The 23,675-nt window shown below is 44.3% G+C and overlaps 1 protein-coding gene across 24 annotated transcripts in view; it reads right to left on the bottom strand.

Annotated features, from left to right (window-relative positions):
• Positions 1-6,175: 6,175 nt before the first annotated feature.
• MAP2 (microtubule associated protein 2) overlaps positions 6,176-23,675 on the bottom strand; it is a 220,986-nt gene continuing 203,486 nt past the window's right edge. For 13 of the 24 annotated variants that reach the window (XM_018071768.2, XM_018071773.2, XM_029959492.1 and 10 more), the window contains 4 exons: positions 13,207-13,299; positions 11,614-11,695; positions 11,010-11,122; positions 6,176-10,326 (listed from right to left, as the gene is read on the bottom strand). In XM_018071768.2, the coding sequence (XP_017927257.1) occupies positions 10,111-10,326; positions 11,010-11,122; positions 11,614-11,695; positions 13,207-13,299 (504 nt within the window). In that variant the 3' untranslated portion in view covers positions 6,176-10,110. The remainder of the gene's footprint in view (positions 10,327-11,009; positions 11,123-11,613; positions 11,696-13,206; positions 13,300-23,675) is intronic. The other 11 variants (XM_029959497.1, XM_029959498.1, XM_029959499.1 and 8 more) reach the window with 2 other exon arrangements.

Raw genomic sequence — 23,675 nt, 5'->3', positions numbered from 1 at the left:
ACTTGACTTGGCTAATACAAGGATATATTTGAGTGCTGAAGTGCTGAACCAGTTGGCTTTGTTTGTCTTGTTTGGTTGGGTTCTTTGCTAGCAGTAACTTTTACTGCTGGTGCACAGAAGTAAGGCCCTTTTATTCACAGGATGAGCTTGCTCAGACAGGAAAGCTTTTAATTACCATTTTCTTTCCTTCAGTTAAGTGAGATCAGATAGGAACAAAATAATCATGATTTCTAAAATATTATGAGAGCTAACTACAAAGAGAAGATGCTTAAAACAAATTACTTCTAAATGCAACGTATGTATTAGAGAAGTTTCCCTACTCCACATCCCTATAAAACATCAGTGGAAGGGTTGTTGCAGGCCAGGGATGGTTTATGTGAATGTTAAGTGTTGTATAGTCTCACCCTCAAAACTGGTGCCATTTTAGTCAGTGATAATATTTAACTACCTCGAGTTCAAGACGCTTGCACTCTCTCAGTAACTGGTAAGCGCACTTCAAATCTGTTTGGTTTGGATTTTGTTTGGTTTGTTTGTTGGTTTTTGGTTTGGTTCTTTTTTTAATGGGTATTTCTCCTTATTCCTGCATTCAAGAAGCAGTCACAATAGTTTCCAGTTTGTGCTTCTAAGCCTAAGCTTATTATTCCCACGCTCTGCCACACAGCATGAAACTCATGTAAAAGAGAGCACTGCAGCTTGCTCCAGAGTACAGCTGAAATCTCCTGTGAATTCTCCTGATTTACAGGAACACCAGTGGCACTTGGTGTGGTCAGCAGCTGCTCAGCGGTAGACAGGAATGCAAGTGTGAATACAAAGCTCCACAAACCAACCAAACCAAACCAAATTTATTTGGAAAACAACAGCTTTCATTGGTTTCAAACCCATGCAGGTAAACATCATCGTTGCCCTGAACAGAGGCAGTTCTGGAGGGCAGAGAAGCTCACTAGCAGCACTTCACTGAGCCTCCAAAGGGGAACCCAAGTGGCCTCTCTACAGTCTGAAGAGGAGTAGGAGAAGAGAACAAACAAGGCAACTGCACGCTCGCTTCACAACTGTCAGTGTTAACTGTCACTCAGAAAGCAGAAGGACAATATACCAATACCTCTACCTGGCTTTCTGTTACATCTCTGAAGGACTCTTTGGGGAAAACAAATGGCCTTGAAGTACAGGATTATTTTCCTTACTCCTTCTTTCTGCACAGCCAGCACCTTGCCCTGTCACAGGGTGTTAGTGAGTGGAGCTCAGGTAGCCCAACAGGCAATGAGAGGAAACTGCATCGCTGCTATGTTAAATTACTATGTATTTTTGTTTTCAAATACTTTGTAGTAGCCAAAAACATAACTGCAAATTGCAGTTCTAGTCAAGCTTGCCATTTTGAGTGCAGAGTATTGCTCTCTAACAACATGCAGTCATAAAAGACACGTAAATCTCTCTGTTTGTACAGTGGTTTGAAGTTACAGAATTTCCAGTGCAAAACAAATCAGAGAGCAAAGGTAATATTATTAACAGCTAGCACTGTCACAAGAAAACTGCAGGCACAGTGGTGCAGATTCTCCAATCCAGCCAGGCCACAACCATCACTAAAACCAGGAGGTGGCAAAGGTGGTCTATATTAAATTTAGCAGCAGCTAGAGACCAGTTTTGCTCTTGCCTTGTTTTGGAGACAACCCCTGCCACACACACAAAAAGAGCACACAAAACCTGGAAGATTCTATTTATCTCTATATTGAACTTCTGCTGGCAGCAGAGGCTTTTGGATTTGCAGTCAGCATTTGACTGTACCTAAATACTTACATTGCAGTGGATGCTGCAAAGAGAAAGTTCTCCAAATCAGTCCCTGCTTTCCCTTGCAGTAGGGATAAAGAGGAAGCAAGTAAACTCTTCAGGGAGGTCATTATAGTAGGAAAACAGCAAGGTGTCCTGAAAATTCACCTGTGCTACACTGGCATCTTGGGCTGGCACAGAAACATAGGTCTGTCTGCCTGCAAAAAGATCAAGACTAATGCAAGAAGTCACTGCTTTCGGGAACCAGGCGTGGGGAAAGTGGAGACTGCTCTGCACTGCTCCAGCAATTCCAAGCCCACCCAACTGCTCAGGCACAAAAGACGTCCATGACACTCTCATCCCATTTCCTCTCTTACTACAGACAGCATCAGCCTGACATCTCCCCAAATCACATGATTCTGCTTGATCACCGATTTATTCACCAGACAGTTGTGTTTATACATCCATCATAGCAGGATTCAGTCTTGATCTGGAAACAGTCAAGGCTGGCAGCGTGTCAGAGTGGGGACACTGAGCAGAACTTGAACACGAAGCCCCCACTCTACACAAGGGTGCCCAGAGCAGGGAACTGCTCAAACCTCACTGCCTTGCACTTGTTTCCAGGCATATGCTCTCCAATTTCTCAGCCTCAATCAATCCCTGCCACACACGCTTCTAAGTATTCAGACCTTATTCATCTGTTATTCTCTGTGCAGAATCCAGAAGTATCTCAAGTCATTCTGTTGTGCAGCAGCCTTTCCAAGAGCAAAGCTGCAAACAGCTCCTAGCTGCAGATCCTAGCAAAGACAACTGTTTGGCACACCGCCAGGAACTTAGTCTTCCATAAGCTGCCAGCAGGCTTCTGTCCTGGCTGAACAGACCCATTATGAAGGAAGACCCTTTCTCTCTTGGAACAACCAGTCACAGAAGGTCAGCACTGACAGCACTGACAGATGCCGCTCATTCTACCTGTATGGAAAATTCTCATCACCAGGGTTTAGTGTCCACAAAGGAGACAGAGCTCTGCCAGAGTAACTTTATTCATGAATAAAGGGAGAGCTTCCTGAGCATACCAAGTGAAAATCTCTTGAATTACTGGAGGAGGTAGCCTCCTTTTTATCCTAATTTTTCCTAGCTCTATAATGACCTCTTCCTTTCCTCACTGGCTAAAGTACTTGGAAGGCACAGACTTCCTGAAAACACCTATTACATATAAAGAGTCAGTTCTTTTCTTACTATTCTTAAGCAGCTATTTCCTTTCTCACTATTCTACAAGTTAATTGATTCTTCCAGCCACTTTCTTACCTACAAGCAGCTACTTCTTTATCTAAAAATAGCCACTTTCTTGTCTACGAACAATTATTTCCTTTCCCACCAACAACCATTTCTTTACTCACAACTAGGCACTGCCTTGCATCTGCAAGCAGATGCACACAGCTTGTTTGTAAAGGCACATTCATCTTGTTCTTGTCATACCCTTTCTCCTATGGGCCCGTCAGGTAGAAGCCTAGGAAAACTCTGGTTTTTTAAGGGCTTTTAAACTCAGCATGAAAACATTTTAACCAAGGTTCTTCAAAAGCCTCATTCACAGCTTTTCTTGCCAGCCCTGCTCAAAACCAGCACAACTATGTGTTCAGAAACAAGGATGAATGACTCCTAAAACTACCAGGCTTGCTGCTGTTGCTGCATGAATTTAGGCAGAGGCAGACCATAGTTTATCTAGATCAGATTCCATAAAGACAGTCAGATGTTTAATCCTTGGGCCACATTTAGCTGGAACCAGCAGAGTGGCACAGCACTCATGCATCTGAGAATCCAATTTCAAAACAGAAAAGAAATGCAGACCAGTCACCGCAAAGAAAGTTATTGCCTTTGCATAATGTTCAAGCAGCATATCATATTTACAGAGCCATGTAAGTGCAATTAAATACATAGCAGGCACAGGTTATGCTTAAACTTAATAACTTAAATAACTTAATAACTTAAACAAGACAGGGTGGAAGTGAACAAAATGGTGTAGGGTGCAGTCGCTGGACAAGACTGGGGAAGGAAAAAGGTACTGTCAAGGTATCACATCATCCCTTGGCTCAGGTCTCTTTAAGCTCTGGGATGTGACTGCTTTGGTAGCAGCTGCAAAACTTTTACTTCCTCTGGGGGAAAAAATGCAACAAACCCTCCCCTCAAACCTCACCCCCACCCAAAAAACCATTTTCCACCTTCTTTCTGGAAAAGAAAGTGTAGATCTCTTGTTCCACTGAGTTATCAAACGTGTCTTCCTTTCTGTTGCCCAGAGAGAGCTGAGCACTGCCTACACCACATGCTTCTCCTTCCAGAGTAAGGGCACTCACACAAAACAGGTTTGGGAGCCCCTCCACCAGGGCCACACAGTCTTTTACTCCAGCAACTGAGACTTTTCTAGGTGGAAGGCCTCCTGCCTGCCCATCTGATCTGATCCATGTCTCTGTTCCTATACAATGCAAGGAATACCCCTTGAGCTGTGGCAGGCACAGGATGGACAGATGCTCTGTACATCTAGCAAATATTGAAGCAGGAGTCCTGGGCCTCCCTCACGTTCAATAACAAGTAGTTGTTCAAGATTTTATTCACAAATGGTACTCACCTCAATGCTCCAGCATCACAATCTGCTATCAAATGATAAAATACATCACCTACTACACACTGTTAATAAGATACTCAGTAGTACTATAGCATTACTCTCAGTGTGTTTTATACATCAGTATGTTTTATATAGCAGTATTCTCAGTAGCACTATAGCAGTACTCTCAGTATTATGTTGCATATAGCAGTGCTGTCAGAGAAGTATGTAGCCCAAAGAATATGTGGATGTCCCATCCCTGGAAGGATTCAAGGCCAGGCTGGACGGGGCTCGGAGCAACCTTATCTAGCAGAAGGTGTCCCTGCCCATGGCAGGGGTTGGAACGAGATGAGCTTTAAGGTCCCTCCCAAATCACTCCATGATTTCTCCCTTCCACCCGCAGCTCAGAGCCGTTGACTCCCCGACCCGAGCTCGGTAGGGGCTGAGTGAGTACCCACCAGGCATCCAGACAAAAAACTGCTCCAAGCATCCCTCCAACTCCATGCCGTTTCCCCCTCAGTTTTCCGCATGGCCTCAAGAGCTCATTCCCCCTCACAACTCCCATTACCTTCGATCCACAGGCTCCCAGGGCCCTCAGGCGGCTCCCAGGGCCCTCAGGCGGCTCCCAGGGCCCTCCCCGGCGCTCCCAGGGCCCTCAAGGCGCTTCCCAGGCCCTCAGGCGACTCCCAGGGCCGCCAGGCGGTCCCCAGGGCCCCTCAAGGCGGCTCCCAAGGCCCTCAGGGGGGCGGCGGCTTGCCAGTGGCTCAGGCGCTCCCAGGGCCCTCAGGCGGCTCCCAGGGCCCTCAGGCGGCTCCCAGGGCCCTCAGGCGGCTCCCAGGGCCCTCAGGCGGCTCCCAGGGCCCTCAGGCCGGCTCCCATCGCCCTCAGGCGGCTCCCATCGCCCTCAGGCGCTCCATCGCGCCCTCAGGCGGCTTCCATCCCCTCAGGCGGCTCCCATCGCCCTCAGGCCAGGCTTCCCAATCGCCCTCCAGGCGGCTCCCATCGCCCTCAGGCGGCTCCCATCGCCTCGGCGGCTCCCATCGCCCTCAGGCGGCCTCCATCGCCCCTCAGGCCGGCTCCCAGCCGCAGGAATCTCACCCGACCCCGCCCCTACCGCCTGCCCGACCTCAGGGGGGGGGGGACAGGCACGGCCCCGCCCTATTTCCAGCCCGGGGTGGCCATGTCCCCTCAGGGCTGGGGCTGTGTCACAGGGCTGGGCGCTGAGGGCCCTCACCGCGGGGCTCACCGCGGGGCTGGGGTGTGGAACACTCCCCTCGGAGCTGAGGGCACGCCGTGCACTGGGAGCGGGACCTCCTCCCTCGTGTGCCCTCCATGCCTGGAGAGCTCCACTGCTCAGTGCAGGGTGACGCCACACCTCACCCCCGGCCAGGACCCCAGCGTGAGGGATATGTACTCACTGAATCAGTTTGGTTGGAAAGGACCTGTGAGATCATCGAGTCCAAGGTAACCATGTCATCCAGACCATGTCACCAGTGCCACATCCAGCCTTTCCTTAAACACCTCCGGGGACAGTTACTCCACCACCTCCCTGGGCAGCCCATTCCAACGTACAGTTACCCTTTCCATGAAGGAACACGCGCACAGCAGGGAGATACTGCCCCGCGGAACAGGACGCCAGCCATAAAAACTGATTCTTCCGGCTAAAAGTAACAGGGATTAGCTGAGAAATATGACTGGATCTGCTGTGCCTGCTCCTGTCCAGACTGACTGCAGCACCAGCAGGTGCGTGGTACCTCTCTCCTCAGGGCACAGCTGGATGCTGGAGGAGCTATATCACAAACAGAGGAAACCCACATATGCAATTAGATGACAAGCGATTTTATTTTGCAAAACAATCACTATACAGCAACAAATACAATTGCAAATTGGATTGAAAAACATGAACTACCTACCACCAGCCATTCAAGAAATGCCTCTTTTATGGTAACAGGCTCTAGAGTTATCAGAAAAAACACAGGTTTGTAACAGCAGACCATATTCCTTGACATCCCAGCATACAGCATGTTTATCTGTTGGCTTTTTCTCTTTGCTAAAGTTGAAGTGGCTTTTATACGCTCGACTTTTCCAAGTGTGAAACTAATTTACCTTCCTACAGTGGGAATTGCTGGAGTTGCAGAGGGGGTTGCTTTAGCAATCTGACTAGTGAGTTAGTCGACAGACACCTAGGCTAAAAACCTACCAGCATCAATTTTCATAGCAAATGTGATCTACTCTTCAAGGCATTTGCCTTTGAAGGGTCATGTGTACTTGGGTTTCAAACAGTATTTGATCCAGCATGGAAAAAAGTGCTCACATGTGGTAGTCCACACAGGATGCCTTTAGACTCCCTTTGGGTCATGTATTTAGGCAAACTTAGATGTGTGAGCAGCCACGATGAGGTTACCACTGTACTTTAGCAGAGCACTGAATGGATAATTCCATTTACTGCTGTACAGTGAAAATATACATTGCCCTTGTGGGCTCACAATTTCCCTCATCAGGATTAGTTTTTCCTTTACTGTTGCTGGACAGATGTTTGCTCAACTTTTAATTCTTTCAGCTTGTGGTTACATAGAACTCTGCAAATGAGAAAGAAGCACTCTGCCTTTTGTTGCTACAACTTGACCCATTATTAAATTTGGGGCGCTCCCCTAGCTACCAAAACAAGGTTTCACCATTCCTTCTGTCTGGATTATTTCTGCTTTGTTACAGAGTTGGGTCTCAGGCGCCCAACAAACCTGCTGGCTCAACATGCCTGTGGAAAAGAAACACAACAGATGCAGTTTCCAGGAAGCTGGCTCTATCTTCTTTAGTGGGCATTACGTTATTTACAAACTGTTGTTTTTAAAACGAACACTCTTCTTGAGAAAGTTAAGATTAATATGAGCTTTTCCAGTGAACATCTAGAGTTATGTAACATAACTTGGTTTTTTATCATTTAACAGCACAAAACTCTTGATTTCTTTTCATCTAACTCCACAGCATTCTAGGATTCTTTCTATGGAAGAATGATGATGATTACAAAGGTCTTTGCTTAAATCAAGACAAGAAAGCTCATTTTAATGCATGAAATAAATGACTCGGTGTGTTACACCACTCTAACTTTGGACTCATAGGTGGTTTAACTAAGCTTAATTTTCTAGAGTATGTTGATTTTAAAAGCAGAATAAAAAAACTGGAGTCTCGGGCTATCACTGTTCTCATGAGGTGGTGCTCAGCTTCAGAGAGCAGAGGATTCAGTAGTACCATAGTTTCTCTCCCACGCTGGCAAAAGGCATAGAAAAAAACCACTGCAAGGCCAATTCATACTGATAGTATGATCAGAGCAATATAAATACTGTTGGTTTTCCTTTCTGTTATTTTCTGAAAAAATGGGAAGAGGCTTTTAATGCACCTTAACTTGACACTGTTTCCATGTGAATTATTATGATTAGTTTAAGCAAAAGTATAACAAATACAAGGCAGAAATCAGAATCCTCCAGTTGCACTTTGCATGGTTCTAAACTCACTGTCCTTCATATGAAACAACCGACTTACAAACAGTATTAGGTACTTACAAACAGTATTGGTGTGAAAAAGCTTTTTGCAGAGCTGAAATGCCACGTGGGGGGCTGTCAGAAGTTCATATTCAGCAGAAGTTTGAGAGATGCAACCACTCTGTTTTGTATTTGTACTGCTGTGGCAGCTTAGCCAAAATCTCCTTTTGGTCCACTGAATATTTACTGTCCAGTAACTGTGTATTACTACCAGAATTTAATGATGGGGAATCCTGTATTATTAATTATCAGAATCCTTTTCCACAGACATAAAAATCTTCCCTATGAGTCTTTTCAGACCAAACCCCAACACACACACGCACACATACAAATTAAGAAGGAAAAAGAATAGATCAAAAGCTTCCAACACACAACATTAACCTAATACATGTATCAAGTATAGCTCAACTGACAGTGCAAAGTTCAGTTAAGAGGTCTCAAAAGGAAAAGTTCAAACAATCTGCCATAATGTGAACTGGTCATTTCATCATATCTAGTGTACACAGAGCATCAGCAGGTGATTATCTGCTGATGAGGATCACCTCCGTGTCACCTTCAGTGTTCCCTTAGTGCTGGAGTTCTCTCAGGTAACTCCTCTAGATCGGTTGGTTATGTTATCTCTGCCTTTTATCTTTTAGGCACACTTTTTCTTACACTTTTTTATAGCCAACACAATCTCACTTTGCTCAGATTTTAAGAAGCCCTGTTTATTGATGAATCGCTATGGCAACCCAGTCTAGGGAGCTCATTTTTATTTATTCATACACTGTAATTTACAGGCACCTCTGCTATGTTTATCACTGTTGTCTGAGTGCCTGAGTAGTCATGTGAAACATCACTAAAGGAGTGGAAACAACATCTTTTTTTCTGTGTTTCAACTTTAGCAAAAGAAAAAAAACATAAATCTAACATTCACTGTTACTATGGGAGTTTTAAAAAAAAAAGGAAAGAAAGAAATAAAAAAAAAAAAAAGAACCAAACTATTGTGGATTTTAAAAAAAGCCAGAGTCCAAACTCAGCCATCTTTGGACACCCTTTTACAAATGTCTGGACCCCACAAAAATCATTCCTTTGTGAAGAAAGGAAGGGAAGGGGAGAGGGAAGGAATCCTTTTTCTAGCATCACAGAAGAGACTTGCATCTGGCACTAAAACAGGGTCACGGCTTTTAGTTGTTACAGAAAGCAACTTCATGCTAAAATTTTCATCTTTTTTAAATGTATTCTTATGAATAGGGAAAAAAAAAACCCTGCTAACATCTACTTTTACATACCTAAAATTGCAACACCAAAGGGTGCAAGAGACACAGATACTGTGAATAAAGAAGTAGAATATTCAAGTATATGAGGAGGGCATATCACAAATGGCCACAGAGAAATATATATATCTATAATACTGTATCAAACAGACGGAAAGAATGTGAAACCAGTGGTGTGCACACAAATCTAGCCGCTTAACCAACTTTTCTAATCAGACACAAGTCTGTTGGAGTGGAAGTGCTTGCTTTCAGCAGCTTTTTTATGTCACTTCCCCAAAGCACAATTTAAATGTTTTCAGCTACTAGTTTTAGTTATTAGTTAAATAATTTATTGGCTTTTCAGCTATACACTGACATAATTAACCAGGTCCAAGAAAATGTTAATAACTTAATTCAACTTTTGTTCTACTCGTTTATACAAAATAACACATTTTTTTTAATTAAACTTGAATTTCTCTATATGCCCTTCCTTCTGGTAAGCAGACTGTTAATTTAACCCTTAATAACTTAAAAAGGGCAACTTTTTTATTTCCCCATCTATCAACAGAACTGTGAAATGAGCAACTTGGGATATCAACAAGGCTCTTCAGATAGAGGTGGATGGCCTTCAGGCACATGAAAGGTAAAAATGCATTTTATCATAGTACAGTACTCCATGCAAGACAGAGCAGAGCAACAATAATTGTCCAATGTAACATACTGCTTTTGTATACCCATATAAAGCCAGTGTCTTCCTGTTGTAAATGGAGGTCAGGCCAATTTCTGCATCTATGGAAATATATTTTTTTTCTGTTTTTTTTTTTTTTTTTTTTTTTTTTTAACTGTATGGTAACTACAAGTCTTGGGATGTGACTTAGCTTTAGACATGGTAAAGAATGAATGGAACGCCTGCTCTGAGCCCATTCCTGCCAAGAGCTCATGCCTAAATATTATTACTTCATACAACGCGAAATGAGCAAATTCATAAGCCCTGCTTGGCAAGGGCTGCCGTGACATCTTCAGCGAGGGTAGCAAGCTGGGGTGACTCAAGCAGGTTGATGCTTCCAGAGGATGAGACGTTGCTGAGCCTACGTGGAGAAGCCACGCTGGACCTGCCTGGTGACTGTGTGATAATCTCAGCCCCGTGGTCGACACGGGCTTTAGCGTGCTCTCTGAAGTTTAGCTTCTGGCTGTCAATCTGCTCCAGGAAAGTAAAGAATGTCACACATTATATACTCACCAAATTATCTTGTTACAGATCATCACTTGGGCATCATTTTGTTTACTTTTAAAAACTCTTAGCTTTGAGTTATTTGAAGGATTATTCCTTTGAATAATTCCAACTGATCTTTTTTTCACCTTGTTTAATAGATACTGACTTACTGTTACACTCTCTTACCATTTCTGTCTCTGATGGACACTTTAACGAGCAATACCACTGTCCCTAGCTGTGAATTTCATTAACATTATATGTTTATGAAAAGCATTTCTTTTGAAAACAAAACTATGATTTGTTTCCAAAATTTGTATTTTCCAATGTTTGTGGGAGTGATCTTACTTTCAAGATATTTTCCTCCTGTTTCACAAAGCAGTCCCAATCTCAGATCATACCTATGCTGTCCAACGGTCCCAAGCAAGGACTATCTTTAGGGGGAAAGCCAGTGCACAAACCACAGGACTTTAGACTCACTGTCAGCTTAGATGTGGATGCGAGATTGTTCATTCCAAATTTCAAAGGGAACAAACTGGCATGTGAGTGTGCTTGAAGGAGGACAGACAGATGCTTCCTACTTGATTCAGAGCCATGGCTGAATTCACAGCTCTGATTTCACCAGGCCAGGGGCACACTGGAGGCGTTTTCTCTGATGGCTGTTCCCTTACCTTGACGTTACCACCACCAGGTACGTGGTGGGCATTTTCCAGTGAACCAACTTTAGCCTGAGCTTTTTCTTTGAAATCCAGTTTCACACTCTCAATTTTCACACGCCCACCTCCTACAATGGGAAAGGAAATACAGATTAAGAGGCTGCAATGGTGTGGGAGAAAGTGTGACTTGAAGCACGTGGGTGCACTCACGTTACTTCCCTTTTAGTTGAGATCTAATGGTTTTGGAGAAGCACAGAATAACGCTCTCCATGTTCAGTCAAATATAAAACCTCCAACATACATTCAAACTGTAAGCATGTACTGCAGCCCCACTGATTTCCATGGGATTTAAGTGCATGCTTAAGTATTTTGCTGACTTCAGCCTGTATTCAATATTATGCCAAAGCAGCATCCTTTGGCATTACTTTTTAACACCTCTCTGGTTCTATAACTATATGTCTTTATATATTTAGTTAAGTAGTTACGTGTATTTTTATTACCAAAGTGTATTTACTTTTTCTTGGACTGTAAAAGAAAGTGGTATCATCCATGACTTCTCCTTTGCATAACAGAATTAGGTCTTTCCCTTTGTCCCATAACCCAGAAATTCCTACAATACCTGGCTTGTGATGAATATTCTTGAGTGAGCCACACTTGGAAGTCACATGACTCAAGTCAATCTTCTTGGTTACAATTTGTACCTGTCAAAAGTGCACAAATGCACAAATTACAGAAATGAATAAAATAATAAAAAGCCAAGCCCTGCAGAGAAGGAGCCCAAGCCTCTACAAACCACTGGAAAAGGAGAAATGATTAGTAGAAAACAGATCACGCCACCAAGGAGGAAATACCTGGATTAATACAGCAAAAGCTTCCCTCACACCTAGGGAGATGACAGCTGGGTTAGGCTCTACTATTAGCAAAATGAAGAGAAGGATAAAGCAGATCAGCTTGTGAGTTCTTTATAAAATGTTTCTGAGCCAAATCCTCTCAGGGTGGGTGCTCCAAAGCCCTGCACGCAGCAGGGCCCATCCCATTTGCTTCTGCTCTTGAACGTGCATCCTGGCAACCAGGATATTTTGGTGACTGTTTTTTATCTCCACCATCTGTTTCATATTTTTCTGCAGCTAAATACGTTATGCATTTCCTGTCAGTGCACTCTGGGGAGCCTGATGAAGGTACACATGTGCCTCCTGCAGCTGTACCTGAGCAGGCTGGTGTTCAGCCAGCTGGCTCGGTGCTCATCCGAGAGCAGTGGCACTGCTCTGCTCGGCCAGGCAGTGGCACCTGCACCCTCCCTCCTCCTGGTGCTCCATGCACTGCTGCCGGCTGCCTCGCCACGGCTGCACTGAGCCCAGCTTGGCAACAGCCACAGAGCCACACTCCTGCCTCGCTGGACTCCCAGACAGCTCCCAGAGGCGGCCCACAGCCACAGCGACTGTGCTTGAGGCTGGCAGGCCTCAAGAAGTCGCAGCCCCTCCAGGCCAGAGCAGGAGCTGCAGGATGGCTGCAATACCACTGGTTTGCTCACAACACTGGCAATGACTTAAGCCAGCACTGGTGGCTGTACTGAACGTGTTTGGATCAGATGTGCCCACACCATCAGCTCTTCCATCTGAGGGGAAATCATTTCCAGCAGGATGGTTGTAGCCACCTTAAGCTATTCCAGTGTGCCTGCTAGAATCAAGGGGTGTCTGGTCAAACCCCAAGCAACCTCAGTTTGTTACACTGGACTAATGCTGCAGCGTGAGCACTGAGTACGCTAGCTGGTCACACCCCCTCTCTTTGTCCTTATTTTTCTTCTTCCCCTCTGCTGAATGCACATAACTGAAGAGTTAGCTGAGGAAGCCCAACACGGAGGCTGGAGTCTCACTGAGAGCTGCACTCTCTTTCTGGAAATTACTTTCTTGGGCTGCTCCCATGAAAGGCACTGAATCTTTGGCTCACACTGCACTTTCACTGTCAGTACCCTTGGGCATTTGAGGATAACCCTTATTTTCTGACTTCCCCTCCCTGTCCATATTCTGGAAATGTGTTGTGCTCTGCAGAGAAAGATCAGGAGGCCACCACTGATACCCAAGGCTCACATGACTGACCAGACTCACATGTGAAACAGCAGAGAGAAGGAAAATAGTGCTCAGAGGAAGGGAAACAGAGGGGTCTGGCTGTTGAGACCACCACCGGCTGTTGAGAGAGTGTCCATACTACTTACATTTCCTCCCCCTGCAGAATGTTTGATGTTATCTCTGGAACCACACCGGGACTGAATATCGCTAAAATCGATCTTCTTGTTTAAAATCCTAACCTAAAAGGAATTGGAAGTAACTTACTATATACCACACACACACTCAGTTGGGGCGCAGGACGAGGGAGCCAGGGTCATTTTGCCTCCTCCTGTGACTCCGTCTGACACTTGTATTGAAACATGAGAAAGTACACTTTGACAACCTCTGTGCTTACTTAGTATGTTCTCAGAGCATCTCTAAATACACTACGCTGCTCTTTTTATGCCTCACAAAGTGGTGGTGAAATACGAATGGGAGAATTTTTATTCTGGGAGATATGAGAGGTGGCTTTTCCCTGAAAAGTTTAAAGAACTTCTTACTTGCCTGGACTGGGCACAGTCCTAGGACAGCATGTCCTAGGCTCTATTGAGTGATATTCAATGTTGCTGCTCAACTGGCCATATGGAGAAGCTAGAAACCCTTGTCCCCACACTCAGCATTTGATGCAGAAATCCAAGATCCAGCCAGCTCAGCCATGGGTTTAAATCCTGAGGTATTTCCACCCTCCTTCTGCCACATAGCCATAACAGCAGCTACATTCATATAACAGACCTCAGAATGTTCTGTGAAAGGGGATCAACAAAATTAATTAAACTGAAGTCAGAGCTCTCTACTGCTCTCTCTCTTTACCATCATATACTAAAGGGCAATGCAGAAAACAACATCATCAGGAAACCTACAGCTGCAATCCCTGCTTCTTGATTTCTGGTGCTGGCCATAGAGTTGGGCACAACAACTTTGCAGTGTTAGGAGCACTGTGCTTCTCCCCTGTGCTCTTTGTCTCTTCACGTAACAGGATTAGGTCCTTACTTTTCCCTTGATGGTGCCAGCCTCCCTTACACATGCCAGAAGCCCACATTTTTAATATGCTGCCTTAGCCACAAATGCACTGCAGGCATATGACAGTGCCTGGAGGTCAACTCTGTGAAGGGCAGGCCATGATGTCCCATGCTTGACCCCATGGCAAAGCAGTTCCTCCATCTCCTGGAACTCAGGTGCCACCAATGACTGTACTCCCTGGGAATGATGAGCAGTTACTAGGTGGCAGAGACAAATGGCTGCACACCTGACTTGACACCACTTTCAGATTTATTTCTGAGCAAGGGCAGGGGTTTGTGCTCACCAGTATTATGGGTTTTAGGTGTCTAAGAAGGTGTTTCTGGCCAAGGCTGCCCCTACCTTTTTTTGCACCAGAGTGCCACCCATGCAGCATATTATTTCTCTGGGTTAAACGTGAAATCTTTACTCAAATGTTACACTGGATTTTATCTTTAAGTATTAACATTCAATATGAATTTAGACTCTTTCCTGTACAGAAAGCCATAGAATTTGTGTCACTATGTCTTCCTTTTGTTAAATGGCACTTGTGGAGCCTTCACTGACATACTACTTAGCACACTCCTGCTGGCTGCAGGTAAACCTGCAGGTAGGTAAACCTACAGTGACCAACCACTACTGAGATAACAGAGAGGGACAGGCACACTAGGGTTCCTTATTGCAGCTTCTTCTCACTGCTCCAGGAACACAAGCAGGTGCAAAACAGCCAAAGCAGTCAGTGGGAGGAAGCAGAACCCTGTGCAGTTTCTGCTTCCTGGCTTCATGTCCCTGAACTGCCCCAGGTTCCCTGATAAATCTTAGGCAAGTCACCCCCCTCTGTGCCTCACCTCTCCAAACCAGGGAAAGACTATTTTCTCCGTTACAGGGATATTGGATTTTGCAGCTTTCAGCCCCTGCAGTGGGGATAATGGCACATTTAGATAGCAAGTTGGATCCTCTGGTGCTGAGCACCTGGAGTACACCTTTGACTAAAGCTCAGTATACTCCTGAGATGAAATGTTCAGAGGGTCACACTCTGCAGCTAATGTGAAGAACTTCTTCCCAGCAAGCTCTTTCATGAGTCCCCCTTTGTACATACAACACAACCACTAAATCAAACCATTACGATGTTAAGGTTTTTTTTTAACCTAAACTTTTTAGTTTAAAGCAAAAACTTGCTTTAACTCATGATGGTCTGCTCAGCAAACCCCACAACTGGTAGGTCTCTTTCAGGAGGCAAACTGACTTCTGTCTTTCTCCCTCCCATTTGCTTAATCCATCCAAGTAAACCAATGTACAGTGAAACATGAAAGCAAATGCCTTTGGAGTTTTATGCCCGTGCTTTTTCTCAATATACTGTTTAAAAATGTATCCCACCACTATACAAGACAGATGTCACATCAGTTACAGAAACACACATCTGATGTGCAGTCAGATCTGGCTCCCAGAGAGCTTCAGGCCAGACACAACTGGGCAAAACAGAGAGCATTCCCAGCACTTCCTGAGCACATCTCTTTCAGCAATGGATCAGCAGCACCTCTTAGCCATGGCCACAGGGATGCATTTGCTTTGAAAATGCTGACTTAGGGTCATGACAAGACCTCAGCACTGTGGACTGGGGGCCTGTAGCTTAAAATGGAACCAAAGCAAGGTGAAAAGTTGAGAGGGTGTCTTTGATCAAGTGCCTAAAGGTTGATTTGCACCCAGGAGTCTGACAGTTTATGAGTCTTGTGGCCCATGGACCTGGCTAGCAGATATATGAAGGACAAACCATGGCAATTATCCTCTCAGTGGGTGAAACATACCCCTGTGCAGCGGGGCAAGCAGGAGACCTGTGTATCATTTATGTCCTATGCTGAGGGCTGAAGTGAGCTGAGTGATGTGGATGTGTTGTACTGGTCATCTGGCACAAGGGGGAACTGCACTGATCCAGGTTTTCCCTGATGATCTGTTTCTCCCTTTCCTGGAATATATCAATATTCCTGCACATATTTAAATAATGACTGGCCTCTAAGTGTTCTACAAATGAACGGAGCCTTGCTTCCTGTAGATTAGGCTTTTAAACTGCTTAATTCCTCAATCCTATATAATTCAGCAAGGCCTATCCCCTCTTGCCAGCAGTATCTCCCAAGCTTTCTCCCAGGTCTGCCTGACTGGGCAAACAGAAGCTAATACACAACCAGCCAACTGTTTGTCTCTGTGGAGAAGGGCTGAGTTATCACTGCCTTTACCCCAATGACAGTGTTATGCTGAGTTTCCACTTTGTACCCAGTCAACAACTATCACTCAGCGTGGAGGGACTGCCTGTGTTTCTCACCACTGCTCCCTTGCCAGCACTGGTTCAAATTCCAAAGCTGCTGAGGAGGGCTGACACTGCCAGCCAGTGTGACTGCAGAAGCTTTGTTTCCTTTGAGAAATTCGATTGTAAACAGAAGAGGGAGAGTACCAGGGAAGGACAGGAACTCTTTAGGCGAAAGAAAAACTTTGGCTTGCAAACAAAGAATGTAAACTGACTGGGAATTATTTTAAGCTGGAATCTGGAGGGAAATTTGTAACTATCAGAGCAGGGAGACTCTGGGAACTGCCCTCCCAAGGGAACAGAGCTACAACAAGAAAATGGGAAACTTTTATGATGGCACTTGATGAAAGGAATTACATGATGCAGCTGCCTGCAACAGAGACAACACAATCAATGCAACTCACCGGCAAGGTCTCCATGTTCTGAATGTTATGTACATCTTGTGTGAGGGTGGAGGTGTGGTAGGGATATACATATAGGCACTTCAATTTTACTGCAAGTTAAATGACAGATCAAGCCTGCTCATGCTCTCATTCAGGAAAGGGAACGTTTTAGTCTTTGGTAGAAACAGGACTGCTTTCCATTCACATCCCAACAAGATAATGTCCTGACAATAACTCTTGTTCTGACCTGCTAGTCTGAAATGGGTACATTCTCTTCTGATCTGATCCTGGTTTGCACAGGTATGCTGGACACGGCCTGGAAGTCAGTATTTTGATCAAGACCAAGATGAGGTTCCTCAGCATGTCATAAATGTATGAAATTAAACCACAGTGGAAAAATAAAGCCTTACAGGCAATGCTGTGTTTATTCTACAAAACCATATTGCTCAAGAGAAAACTGGCTTCTGTGTGGAGCCCTGAAAGTGTGACAGACCTTCCCCCTACTCTGTCCTCTGATGACTCCACAGCAATGGTCCAGAACTGAAGCCCAGGGCAGACTATGTGCCAGTGTGCAACCAGTATGGCCTCACTGACCCACACTGCTTCTAGAGAGCCCCCAGCAAGACCGAGACACTGTGTCCCAACACCTCCTGTGCTGCTTGCACGCTGCCTCTCAGAGCTCTGGGCAAGGCAGGGCATTTATGGGTAGCCTGAGAGGAAACCAAGTGTTTCTCTAAATGAGTGATATCTTGCTCTGCACTCTGCAGGGTAAACTAATTAGTTTCCTGTATACAGTGGCCCTGACTGGCAATCGTAATAGCTAGGGGCTGTGGTCCAAGGGCAACATCTACACTAGACCAGAGAGGATGCTTCTGGGTTAAGGTGGCTGGCCTGAGAAGAAGACGACAGGTTGGCAATACTGTGAATCTCACAGTTAGATATATGTCCCCTGTTAATAGAAAGTGAATTTGGAGTTCAAAGTCTCTATATACAACAGTTGACAGTCCAAGGGCCTGCTCAAGGTCCTCCTCTCTCAGTACTGCACTACTGGGTTCACAATGAGCAGAAATTTGTAGAAACACTGAGGGGAAGGCAGAGAAATGCCACAGAGTATTTATTTCAGTTGTGCCTCGCTGCTAAAGACAACATCAATGACTAAAAGCTGCTTATGCAAGAGAAAGAGTTATGTTCCATTGCTGCCTAGAATCACTCAGTTCAGCTGCTTTTCACAGCAAAAGGAAAAGCCCCTAACTTACTGGAATCCGAGCAGAGAATCCATAAACAGCTTCCCTTCTATGGCATACTACATTGGTACACAGCAAAACAGAGATATTTGAAGAACTAAAATTGTGATGCTGACGAAATTACAGGCTCTGAATATAATTTCCAAGAAGCTGATGATTTATGTTCTCCCTGCCTTGCAATTAGGGCCTCTGAGAAGCTCTACCACAAACACTCTGCCTAAAGCATTTAAAAATACTCTAGCTTGACTTCACTTGCTGTTTGAACATGCTGTCGAGCTGTGACACTGCAAAAAGCTCCCAGACTCCTAGCAACTTATCAAAAAGGGCAGGTTCCTTCTATTTACCACAGCAATTTGACAGAGCTGTATCCCAGGAGCTAGACATTATTTCAGTGTTTGGTCTCCTGTTAACACAAGGATTGATTGAGACAAGAATTTGTCTCACACAGCAAGCAAAGTTAGGGTTAAAGCCTGATTAGAATCAAGAGGCAGTTCCAAGTGCTTCCAAATCTATAAGCTGCCAAGGACAGATGATACTACAGTCTTCATACTCCTGGCAGAGGCTACAGGTAGAGAAAAGGGAGGGGAAGAGTATTTAATTGGCCGAGCAAAGTCCTTGAAGAGGAAGACTGTGCCTCAGACTTTCCACACCTATAGACAGAGCTCGTGATCATGTCCAGCCTTTGCACTCCTGGAATTTGTGGATACACACCCCAGTGAGGCTGCCAGCCCATAGGCTACTGAAATTCAAAATAAAAGGCTGTGCTGGACATAGCACAGGCAAAATAATGTACTGTACATTACATGTATCATCCCTACCAATAAAGGGAGAAAAGGCCTGTAGAGAAACACTGAAAGCTTTTGCATTATTATGCTGAGAAGTATAAAGTGAAATGACCATTTTCCATGCCAAAGAGTTTACAGTCAATAAACGATCTCACTCCTCACTAAGGCTGGGGAGCTGATAAAAAGAATGGTAAAAATTACTGAAGATTCCCGCACACCAAATAAAAGAAAATTAATTCAGCTAAAACAGAGGATCCTTGGTTTAGTATTCCCTTCAACAAAAAAATAAACAAACAAACATCAGATTTTGCTAAACTACAGAGTTTGATACTTCAATTTTAGACACAACAGTCCCTACTCATGGAAAGAGTACTAATAGCTTCCAATATCAACTGCTGAGCATTAGGTAGCATGGCTTTCAAATCAGATTCCTTATCTTTGAGAAGGGATGAGTTTTGAGTCACTATGTCTGGTATTTCTTTACTTCAGACTAATGGAGACAATTAGGTTGTTCAGTTCAAGTTCAAAAATATCTTGCAATCATCCTTCACGCAGGCTGGCTTTCCTAACGCTCAGCAGATATGTCCCTTAGCATCTCTTCTCATTGTTCAAATCCAAATTTCCAATATAAAAACCAAGGTTTCCATCCTTTTCTTTCCTGCCCTTTCCCATCTAACAAAACAAACTTCTTCTCACCTTTCTATGCAAGACAGAACAGTAACACTATTATATGAGAAACAGCTCTGATCCAGATTACACTATGCCTGAACATTTTTTTCCAAAAGAACAACCCTCCTCGTTTTATTTCTCAAATCTAGACTAGTTGGAGCTCAGCTGAAAACGCCTCCTTTGCTGAGCTTGCTGCTGGGATGCCTCAGATTTTCACAGGCATTTATATCCTGGTAATTTCCATTTACTCTAGGAAAAAAATACAGCTTCTCCCCTTGTTATTAACGAGAGAACAACAATCCATGGTATGTCATGGCTAAGATTTGACTCTTCTAAGATGAGCCAGCTAAGAGTTGAAACTGGTTGCTTAAGATGCCAAATGTAGTTGGTGGAAAATACTGAATTGTCCAGGAAGTGGTACCTTCAGTTCTAGCTGGACAGACTGAACACACCTCATCTGACTAGCAGCAGTCAGGACACCGCTCCTAACTGCTTTCAGAAGAGGGAGAAGCATCAGCTTTGTGGCTCCTGCCGTCAGTGGAAGCTTTGTTAGTGACCAGAGCCATACAAGACTGCTCGTGACCCTCCTGACTGTGGTTCACAGTTTGCCCTCAAGGGCATGATGCACGTTTTACAGATGGTTGAGGCAGAGCAGTGATGTTCTCTGTGGCTGTTGCCAACTGAATGTCAGATCTGAAACCTCCTAAAGCCTGGCAGCGATTGCTTCGTTTTTCTAAAATATAAGTCAGGAAGAAGATCTAGGTTTTTATCCAGAATAATTCAAGGCTTAACTATACAGACTGTACTCAGGTAAACCTTCCATTAAATGAGTGCAGTCTGAACACAGGAGCTGCAAGATGTTACTGCTGTCCAATATGCAATTATCAGCCAAAATTCTAAATTTTGAAAACTTGAAGATTAAGGTTATAAGCTGTGGCAGAGTTTCGAAGGTGTACCTGAAACTCGTAACTTCTCTTGGCATTTGTAGATCTGCAATTAACAAGATATGAATCAGTGTCTAATTTTCAGTCCAGAATAAATTCCTTCAAATGTCTTGCAAATCCCCAAAACTGGGAATGTGCAAAGGAAAAAAAAAAACCCAGACTGACAGAGATAAATTTATTTTACAATTTTGAATTGCTGACTTGACAAATGCACAAACTTATTCCAGTCAGTACAGCCAACAGTGTGGGAACAATTTCCCCCCAGTCTCTCACTAGCTACCATAACAACAGCCATGTTACATATTGTCCACACCTCTCTGTACATTTGCCTCCTGTGCCTCTGGTTGGGGAAGGCACCAAACTTGGCCCTCTCAGGGACATTCTCTTAACTCGGGCCAAAATGGTTTTGGCTCAGCTATGCCTCAAAAATCATAATGGACTGGAAAAACCCCACATGATTGTGCCAGAAGGAGATGGGAGAAGGAACCCAGCAACAGCTGAGACTGCACTTCTTGCTAGGCCTTATTCTCCACCATCTTTCAGGACACCCTTCACCAGCCAGTGCACCAAGAGTATGCAACCTAGACGCTCAGATTAATTTTTGGGCAGTCATCAGTGATCATAACGTGGCGCAAAGACACATGAAACAGGAGGAGGAGCGTTTATAAGATGCCACCTCAAGAGGAAATTACTCAGTTCTGAGTTGCATTTCTCCAGGACATGCTCAGTTCTGGTGCCCCAGAACTGTCCAAATCCTGGAAAGCACTGTCCCTGCACTGACTCTGCATCCTGGTAGGCTGTTGTTGAGGCAAGGAACACGCAAGAAGTCTACTGTTCTCTCCAGACTGGGTTGTAAATTGTGGTGATGGGGATGTGAGGAGGTTTTGGGGGGGAAACTCTCCTGCCATCCAAACTGATTTTGAAGCTAACAAAAAATTGTGCAAAGACTACAACAGATACCCACCCAAACCTCACTCTGCCCAGGTCCGAGATATCTTCCCCGTGCCAGTCTGTTTTATCGTCTTACACAGATGCCTGTTCTCCTTCCCAAAATTCTTGTGGCTTCTGAAAAGGGTCTACTGAAGAGGGTCTAATGAACAGTGTTTGGTAGTTGTTCAAACTTTTTGACCCATGACTAATTGCACTTTGTTCTCTACAGTTCAGAGAAGATGGTGAAGTTCTTAATCTTCCTAAAAACCTTCAGGGAACACTTAATTCTTCAACATGGCTCAGGTGTTTCATTTTTTTACGTCTCATCTTACTTCTTAAAGAGTTCCTGGCTGTCACTGTAGCTAGTGATATTTTAAAGGTTATGCATGACATACTCTGTACAGCTCCATTCACTTTGACAAAGTTTTGCTGCTTCTCATCCACTGAAGCTCTTGCCCATGGCTAAGATTTTACATATGTATTTTATGAGTAAATTAAAACAAATCTAGGTTGGCTTTATCTTCAGTTGATGGTCTATGATGCTTTATAAATACTTGTCAATAATGAAAAGACTCAATTAGTGGAATTTTGTATTCCAATATGGTTCAAACCCCATTCATAGACAGAACTTCAAGAAGAGAAAAATATCTGAACCAAAAAAATGAACCCCAACCAGTCCTGACATCTGAAACGGATTTCCAGCCCCTTCCCCCATGCTTCCCTTGGGCTGTCTGAGAAATAACAGATGCAAATGGGTTACTTTTGAAAGCACAGCATTTCCTCCACAGCTGATGCAGTGTGAAAATCCATCTGAAGCCCAGCAGACATACCCATGAGCAAGTCGCCTCTGAGCTCTGCCAAGAATTATACATTTCACCATACTCTACTGTGAAGAGAAAACCAGACAACCACCTACTGGCTGCATCACAGAGCAGAGAAGCCCTCATTTCTCCAGACTGCAGAATACCAATTAAACACATCTCAAGCCATCTATTCCTAGTAGGAGCTTAATGCAGTGCAGAGTTAGCTTGCTTCTTCCCCTAGAAGCATGTGCTTCATACTACCAACTCCCCCCACCCCTGTCAGGTGGAACAATTGCTCACCTTTTGTTTCTGTGGCTGACAAGTCAGAGCTGAAGTAAAATCAGTCTGTCTAACGAGCTTTTGATGAAATTCAAGGCTGAAGCACTGCACTTCTTGATTCATTTAGCATTCAAAAATCCCCTGCTTCTTCAGTTCTGCACCTCAGCCTCTGGAGGTTTCAGAGTGCAGCTTTCTCTAGGACAGCTCAAAGTTAAGAAAAGCCCTTGTGCCAGGTTCAGATATGCCTCTGCTAAAACAATAGTCTGTCTCCAAATGACATTTCTGGGCTGCATATCTGTATTTCTTTAGTGATTTACATGTCATGTTTATGTACTTGTCTAGATATATGCTGGCTTTTTGTCTGCTTGTTTTTCCTGTGGTTATTGCTATCAGCAATTCCAGTCCAGGTTATAAAGCAGCTTTTTGTTTTTTTCATGTATCAACACTAAAAGCAGATAGCCAAGAACAGCTCATTTCAGCCAGGGCAATATTTGCTACCAGACGTTAAAGAAGCAGACACAAGGAAATGAAATTAGCTTTCATGTGTTCCTCTCACAGACCCTATAAAATCCAACTGCAGAAACCAGAGAAGAATTATCCTAAAACCTCTTGTCTAGACTGAGCAACTATGGCATAAATGAGACATAAAGGAAAAACTCAGTGGGTCTCTCTTTGCCCAACCCACGGCTCAGTGGCCACTGGAACTAAAAAATGCTTTAACTTCAGAGACATTGTGTCCACTCAGGAGATACCCCTGGCGATACCTGCAGGAGAGAAGTGCCAGCTGCTGTGCCATCCTTCACTGCCGAGCAAACATTGTGCAATTCTTTAGAACTGCTAAGGAAATGTAGCTGTCTAGGCATGGTGTGAACAAAGAAATACAACCCGCTGTGGCTCCCTGGTCTTGTACGGCTGTTCCGGTCCAGAGAGAGTACCAGGGAGGAGGAGGACAGACTACCACGGTGCTGGTTTTGGCCCCCTGTCCAGCAGCTGGGCCTGTTATCAGGAATGCTAATCCAGAAGCTCAGTCTGCACTTGTGTTCCTGGAGCCCCTGCACTGTGACCATCTGCTACACAATATGTCAAACAGGAGAGGAGCTCCCATACAAAATAATTACACCGACACCTGTTCAAAATACAGGCAGAACCACCTTTGCTGAGGCATTATCTTCTTGATTTTATGAGTAACTGGCTACTGTCCAAATCCTGGAAAGCACTGAATGTGTTAATTTACCATGAAAACA

The sequence above is a fragment of the Manacus vitellinus genome, unplaced genomic scaffold (assembly GCF_001715985.3).
Source record: "Manacus vitellinus isolate BGI_N305 unplaced genomic scaffold, ASM171598v3 scaffold_20_pilon, whole genome shotgun sequence".
Lineage (NCBI taxonomy): Eukaryota > Metazoa > Chordata > Aves > Passeriformes > Pipridae > Manacus > Manacus vitellinus.
This window is presented reverse-complemented; position numbering and strand designations above follow the sequence as displayed.